Raw genomic sequence first — 8,246 nt, 5'->3', positions numbered from 1 at the left:
GAGATAGATGTCCGGAACCCGTTTGGGGAGTGATGCCGAAAGCGGCTCGGTCGGATCCTCTCGGGGGTCGTCTTGGCGAGAACGAAGGCAGAAATGGCGCGAAGACAGGCGTCAGGAGAGGGCAGAAGAAAGTCCCAGACTCGGAGAGGGCTCGTACCAAACGCAACGGACGGTATCCGGTGCCTCGGGGCGAAGGCGGTTTGATGAAAGAAACGAGGAGCTTGAACGTTTGTGAAGGATGGTGAGAGATTTAGAGTTGGAGGCAGAAGACAAGCACCAGAGAATGAATCAGGACAACCGAGCAAGAAGACCGGGTGCCGGGGAGGAGCGACAAGCAGCAGGGTCCGAACAATCTGGTTACTGCCGTCACCAAGAGCGCTCAGCTTCGCGAGAATCTCACCTACACAGGGGTCAGCGTCGAGAACGCTCACGATCACGGGAGTATCCAGATCGGGGTTCAGATTCTCCGGAGGAAAAGCGGAACCACAACGCGGCCATGGACGCAATGAGCCGTGCGTTGCGCCAAGCTGCTCGGTCGTCGTTCTCAACTGACATCGAGTACGCCCCAATGCCGGACAGATTCACACGCCCCCCATTCAACTCTTATGACGGGAAGACCGACCCGGTGGAACATGTCAGCCACTATATCCAAATGATGTCATTGCATACTCGGAATGACACGCTGATGTGCAAGGTGTTTCCCTTAAGCCTGGGCCCTACCGCTCTCAGGTGGTTCAATGGTTTGCAGAAGGGGTCCATCCGCGGCTTCGCCGAATTGATACAGGAGTTCGGAGTCAGATTTGTTACTTGTAGCCGTGTAGCACAGCCGGTAGATGCACTACTGTCAATGAAGATGAGGGTGGGAGAAACCCTTCGTAATTACGCCAGTCGGTATTGGGAGCTTTACAACGAGATCGGTGGAGGGAACCAAAAAATTGCTGCGAGTACTTTTAGGATGGGGTTGCCCGAGGATTCAGGCCTAAGGGAATCGCTGACTAAGAAACCTTCCGAGGACATGAGGCAGCTAATGAGGCGCATAGAAGAGTATAAACGGCTAGAGGACGACCGGCTGCAAAACAAAGGTAAAGCGCCAATGATAAATCATCCCCGGCAGAACAGTTTCTCCCCGAGGATACGAGGGAACGTGAGGATGCAGGGATCAGAGGCGTCGGCAGGGGAAGTAAATGTGGCGTTCAAAGAGTCGGTGCATAAGATTCTAGACAAGATCAAGCATCAACCTTACTTTAGGTGACCGAACAGGATGGGTGGTGATCCAACGAGAAGGAACCAGAACTTGTACTGCACTTACCATAAAGATAAAGGACATACCACCGAGCAGGTGTAAACCTTATCATTTCTATCTTAAGGACAGAAGCCTGTCTCTCGGCTCGATCCATATCGCCGAGCAGGTGTAAACCTTATCATTTCTATCTTAAGGACAGAAGCCTATCTCTCGGCTCGATCCATATCGCCGAGCAGGTGTAAACCTTATTATCTCTATCTTAAGGACAGAAGCCTGTCTCTCGGCTCGATCCATATAGCCGAGCAGGTGTAAACCTTATTATCTCTATCTTAAGGACAGAAGCCTGTCTCTCGGCTCGACCCGTATCGCCGGGCAGGTGTAAACCTTATCATTTCTATCTTAAAGGCAGAAGCCTGTCTCTCGGCTCGACCCGTATCGCCGGACAGGTGTAAACCTTATTATTTCTATCTTAGGGACAGGAGCCTGTCACTCGGCTTGATCTATAAAGCCGGTAAACAGGCCAAGTCCCCGCCTTATGACGAAACAGGACTTGGCCCACCGGCAAGTATCGCATAAATACGGAACGAAAGAATAGAGAAACAGCAAGAATTAATTGCAAACATTAGAAAATCATTGTCTCTGCCGCAAAACAAGGCGGCCATTTGAGTTTCAAGACCAGCAAAAATTAAAATTGTTTAATCACCACAACCCGGTGATATGAGCAAACCAAGACAGAAAAGTAAAAAAAAAAAAGAAAGAAAGTCTCTTTAAAGCAAATAGGGCAAAGTTCGATAATCATGATGCGGAGGTTGCAGGGCGTTCTCGGGCCTCGGACTCGGATGGTTGCTGCTGGACGGGATTGTGAACGGGAACTTGGCCGAGCTGATCTCCGAGGAAAGGATGGCTGGCCACTTCTGGCTCTTCTATCCCCATGTGGGAATCAATCTGTTCTACCAACTCCCTTAGGCTGGTCGTTTCTTCCTCGTCAGCACGTCCGGCTGCGGTCATCGGCTCCGGCGGGGGGACTGGAAACGGGATCTGGCCGGGGTTCCTCAAAGGAGAATCCTCGGGGACCCCCAAAGCCTGCAGAGCGGCCAACCAACCCTCCTCGAAGCCAAGCCGCCGTGCCTCGTGAATGACCGGCTCTGCCGAGTTCTCCGCATCCGCGAATCCCTCCTGGTACCACTTGTTCTCGCTCTCCTCCAAAGCCGCCCTCATATCCCCCAGCTCCTCGAACCGTGCACTGAGCTTACTCTCAGCTTCTCCCAGCTTGAGCTCGGTCTCCCCCAGCTGAACTTCTAGTTCCTTGTACCGTTTTTCTACGGCCAGCCTCGCCTTCTCCGCAGCAGCAGCTCTCTTCTCGGATGTCGCAGCAGCCACCGTTTTCTCCTTCGCAGTTACCTCGGCCACGTCCTTCAGAGCTCTCTCTCGGCCAGCATCCTCCGCCAGATCTGTGACGCGACGGTCAAGGATGTAGGCCAGCTGTGCGGCCTGGCAAAACATATGTACGGAAACTTAAAAAAAAAAAAAAAAAAAGGAGTCTTGGTCTTACCGCGACAGTGTGCCATTGCAGCCGTCGCCCAATCGATTTGTCAGTGCCATCTTCGAAGGCACGCACATCCTTGGGCAGAAGGAGCCCCCGAGCCAAAGTCTGGGCAATGTGGCCACCGGTCCCTTTCCCCCAGACGTGTACAAGAGCATCCGAGGGGAGAGGTTTGCCGTCCATCATAAAGGAGGGCTGCCACGCGGGCACGGCATGGGAAGAAGACGCCACGTTCAACCCCGTCTGGGCCGCGGGTTTGCGAATCACGATGCCGCTCGAGGGACGAGGGGGCGTTTTTGACCGCGCATAAACCGGGTCAGCTGGAGTTTGTTCGGTAGTGCGCGGCCTCTTCCTTTGCCGTGCAGGAGCTGTCGGCGGTGGTGGACTAGGCTGGGTGCGACCTTGTGTTTGTTCTTGTTGCTGCTGATTCCCGGCAGATCGGGCTCCGGGGACAAAGTGAGTGATTGACATTACCTTTCGAGTCACCATAACTTCGCCTGATGACTCGCCAACTACTTCTGTATCTGTGGGTGGGGGTTCCTGGTCAACTTGAACTTCTTGTTGGGCGGGGGCTTCTTGCTCGATCTGTTCGTGTGCACGTTCTCTTCGTGCTCGGGAGACACGTTCGGCTGATTGGTCCCTCACGGGTGGTATCTCGTCAGAACAAATGTGCCGGGGACCGAGTTCGCGCGCCTCGCCTGCGGTGAACTTGGGGGGAAGAAAGTTCGCGTGCCGAACGTCTATGTAAGAGAGAAGGGGGCTGTCAACTAGCAGAGATTGACTAAAATTCTGCCATGTGGTATACACGGGGTCGACTCCGAGTATAAGATGAGAGGCCCGAAGCTGCCCGTCTGTGTGAACGAAGATCTCGGATCTGAGGATGAAGTTAAGATCCCTTACATGCACGGCTCTAACGTTCGGGGCGAACACCCTGCCGTCTGAAATAACCAATAGAAATGAAAATCAGAGTACGCAAAGTGCACGTACATGTACATCCGAGCATAAACTCAAACAAAAAAAAAAAAAATATGTACATAATAATGAAAAGAAAAGAAAAAAAGAGAATTAATGATCGGGACGAACCCACTTCTTGCCTAGTAAGCGGACAAGGAAATTCGCCGACAAACCAATTGCCGCGCACTAAAACGAACTCTCCGGCAGAATTTCTATTCGAATCGGGCAGGCAGGATATCAGTCGTACCCTCATGTCTCTCACTTTGAGGTAGTAATTCATTTTCTTACTTTCACATAGACTGTACATATGGTTTATATCATGCTGGTTTAGCTGTAAACTGAAGGTCTGGTTTAATCTACTCACACAACTCACTAACCGATAAAAATTGGGAGGAAGTTGGTCCGGGCACAGGCCGTAGTACCTAAGTGTGTCTATCATCAGGGGGTCTATGGGAAACCTCACCCCACCCTCCAAGATGGCCATTAAAGGGAAGAAGGTAGTATTGCCCCCTCTATGAAGTGCCATCTTGCTTTCGTGACAATACGCGACCTCCACATCGCTGGGGATGTTGAAGGCCGCAGCCGTATCTAAAAGATATGAATACCCCATCCTAGGATCCTAAAATTTAAGACGAAGTGGAGATATGGAGAAAAGAAGTGAAGAAAACTTACTGTGGGTTCTAAGGAGAGAGAGATTTCTGGGCTGGAGTATGAAGACACAGATGAATGCGTGGCAGAGAAGAATTTGCAGAATTCAGAGTTTGTAAAGTAAAGGAATAGTTTTTAAAGTACCTTTTATAGTGAACCCAAAACAGATGGGCAGCGGTTAATCAGCCATTATGGAGATTGATTAACAAGCTATGATGACTCCAACACCCGATACAAACCGCGCCTCCCCGGTTCACGAAGCGTCAGGCAATGATGAGGGTTGTAACGCTTGGCCAGATCCAGCGCGCCTTTTTAGGGTGCATTAATGGAACCCTGCAACGCCCCAGACGTCGCTTCACTGAACACGTAACGTGCGCTCTTTGGAGTTCCTTGATTCACGCTGGGCGCCGAGCATAAATCAAGGGGGGGCTAATGTGCGGCATCCAAATTGTTGGGCCCACTCAGCCCCAGCCTCCGCTCCGAACGCACAGTAATTGGGCCCCATTCTCATTCGCCCTAAGGCCCAACCCACGCTATCGCAGTCCGGGGGCCCGAGCTTCACTACTAAAGTTATGCTCGGCATATTTTTGACCGAGCATGTTCGGAAGGGTCACTGAACGGCACATCATCTTTGTTTTTCTCAAAGAAGTCCCTCTAAGTGCCACTGCCTAGCTCTAAACTAAAGTGGGCACCAAGTCCCAAAGCCACCCAAGCCTAGATTCTCACTTACCATCCCCCTGATTGGACCCTCCGTAGCACTAAGCGCGCACCGACTTTGCCGAGCTGTCGACGGGGGTGGGAACCAAGTCCCAAAGCCACCCATACCTGACCTCCCACTTAGAGAAAATCTTACTGGACCCTCTGTTGCACAAACTATGAGAGCATTGATAACCTACGTCTGAGCTGAGCACTATAAATAGGAGGAGAGGATAAGAGAGAAGGGTTGGTCAAAAAGAGGGGAGAGAATAGTGGCAATAGAAAAGTGAAACAGAGAGAATATCTGAGGGGAGGAAGAGGAAGTAGTGTGTTGCCGAGAAAGAGAAAAGTGATCTCATTGAGTCCTTAGTTGGAGAACTACCCATAATAGGAAATTCAGCCCAACAAACAAATAAGTTGTGAGCCCAAGTGGGGCTGAGCCCATAGGCCTCATTTGCGACCCGCACAAAAACTATTTCAATTGACTTTCTCTTTGCCTTTTATCCCTTTAATTAATTATTATTATTTTACCTCCTCTTTCACCATTATTTCTCAAAAGAAAAAAAAAAAAAAAATTCACCATTATTTCTCTCTTGGTGTCACCTTGCAGATTCCAGTTTTCATTAGTTAATGACAATTACACAATTATTTATGGATCGGCATCTTGGCAACGCACTACATTCGTGAACTGCTATTGTTTTTCTTTTTTTGTTTGTTATTAGTTTACTTTTGTCTTTTTCTGAACTTTGCTTTAATTGTTGCAGAATCAATTAAATTTTAAGCAAAATGTCATTTTTCATTTTAAGTAAATCCTAGAAAAAAAAAAAAAAGGTTAAAATTTCATTTTATATATAAATAATAACACACCAATTTAGTCTACTAAAATGTTGAATTCAGATATATAAAAGTTGGTCTATTGGGATTGTAGAGTCTAGGTTTAAAGTTTTAACCTTGATTGTAAAATTTCTCATTATGGTTGATCGTTCATTTGGAAAAGGTCTCCTTGTATTGGTTCTTTTTCTCTGGAAGGCTTTTCCTTGGGTTTTTCATGTCTTTACCGTCACCGATATCATATAGCTATCTTGAATTTATTGTGATTATTTGCTTTGTGATTGGTGACAGCATATGCTCATATATATATATATATATAATAATAATAATAGGTGAAGCAGAGAGAAAATCCAATTAGATTTCAATTGGATTCTCAATTTTGCGCCACTTGTCCTAACCAAAACTCAAAAAAAAAAAAAAATCTAATTAGATTATAAATTTGACTCCAATTTTGTGTCATGTATCTTATCTAAATTTTCTAATTTTTGTACCCAAATAAATGATGCATTAACATTTAACACGGAAGCCAAGAAAACCACAATAATAATGCTCATTAACTTAAGCAAGAACATCTTACCTGCACACTTTTATGCAGATTATAAATTGGACTCTAATTTTGTGTCATGTATCTTATCTAAATTTTATAATTTTTGTGCCCAAATAAATGATGCATTAACATTTAATATGGAAGCCAAGAAAATCACAATGATAATACTCATTGGCCTAAGTGAGAACATCTCACCTGCACACTTTTATGAGTGATCTCAATAGAATCTGGAGCTCTTCTAATTCCACAACCAGAACTAAGGAGTCCAACGAGAAAGACTATAAAAGTAAAACATCATCTCCTCCTAATTCCATATCGTTATCCCATGTCTCCTCCTCTCTCAACCTTTACCAACTAGATCCACACACTACCCTCTCCACCTCCTTACGGATTTCTCAGAGTAAGGCCGGGTTCAAACACAATGTTCAATCCCACTCTTCCTTACTTCACACTCTCATACATTAGCACTTCATTGGTGTCTCCAAGAAGATTCCAAACTCAATGATAAGTTTTTATTTTTTAATGTCCCTTTATATATTTTAAATAATAAAATGCAATATTCTCTTTTTTTCTTCACTGTAACATCACTTAAATAATAAAATGCAATATTCTGTTTTTTTTTTTATTCATTGTTTTATCTAATGCGATCCTATATATGATAAGAAAAAAAAAAAAAGACCAATAGCATTACTTAAATAATAAAATGCAATATATATTTTTTATTGTTTGATTTAATTCTATCATCTGTGTGATAACAAAAAAATTGGCCAATAGCATCATTATAATTAACCAGTCCTGTGCGGTAGCACGGGGTCACATACTAGTTTCTATAATTGATGAAAATTTAATAGACTAATTTGACTCAATTGAACTTAATTGATGTCCGCTGCATAATATACATCAGTAGTCTAAAATCTAAATAACCTAACAACATCCAATAATTTCATGGCCATTTGGTCAACTGGGATCACCTTAGATTTTAGTTTACGTGGAGTGTTTGTATAGATTTTATGATTATGATCAATTTTTTTTTCTAAGCAAATAAGAACTTTACTTTATTATTAATATATATATATATATATATATATATATATATATATATATTTTTTATAAACAAGAAAATATCAATCTTTGTAAATCTCCCCGATTTTTGATGGACTTATCTGCAGGGGCGGAACTAGAAATTTTGGTTTGGGGGGCCAAGTTGTGATGTTAATATATTAGTTAAGACAAACCTCTATATATACACACACATAAATTAATTACTAAAAGAATTTATCATCTTCTAAATTTTAATGAGTATATAAAAGTCATGTATTTCTTCTATTAGACATGTATAAAAAATATCATTTTCTACATAGTTTAATTTGTTAAACCTCTTAAATATATATGATTTTAATATAATTTCTATTTCTTTTAAGAGCACCATTGAAATGACTCAAAATTTGGAGGGCCAACTTCAATTTTTCATACTACATTTTAAAAAATGTAAATAATATATATACTATAAAATAATATTTAAAAATTTTGGGGGGGGGGGCCTTGGCCCCCTCACTCTTGTGTATGGCCGCCACTGCTTATCTGAGTACTGTTATAGCTAGTATCCCGCCATTTGTACATGGGTAGAGCTAACCCAAGCTCTATATGTCCAAAAACCCATTATTCTTTTTAAGGGTCATTGATATGATTCATGCAACTCAAAAATTTTTACACATAAAATGGGAGAAAATGGGCAAATGCCCTTTTTGCGCAAATTATGTAGCGTTTTGCCCTTTTTCCAAAAC

General features: G+C 44.2%; 1 protein-coding gene across 1 annotated transcript; it reads left to right on the top strand.

Moving 5' to 3' along the window:
* The first annotated feature begins 238 nt into the window (after positions 1–238).
* LOC112010983 (uncharacterized) lies at positions 239–1,252 on the top strand. The gene has a single exon (XM_024043363.1). The coding sequence runs from the start codon at positions 239–241 to the stop codon at positions 1,250–1,252; it is 1,014 nt and encodes a 337-aa protein (XP_023899131.1).
* Positions 1,253–8,246: the final 6,994 nt, after the last annotated feature.

Source organism: Quercus suber, unplaced genomic scaffold (assembly GCF_002906115.3).
Source record: "Quercus suber isolate HL8 unplaced genomic scaffold, Cork oak 2.0 scaffold_520, whole genome shotgun sequence".
NCBI lineage: Eukaryota > Viridiplantae > Streptophyta > Magnoliopsida > Fagales > Fagaceae > Quercus > Quercus suber.
This window is presented reverse-complemented; position numbering and strand designations above follow the sequence as displayed.

Bases quoted from the DNA above. Each gene is read 5' to 3' on its own strand.
- LOC112010983 (XM_024043363.1), top strand. From the start codon at position 239: ATGGTGAGAGATTTAGAGTTGGAGGCAGAAGACAAGCACCAGAGAATG.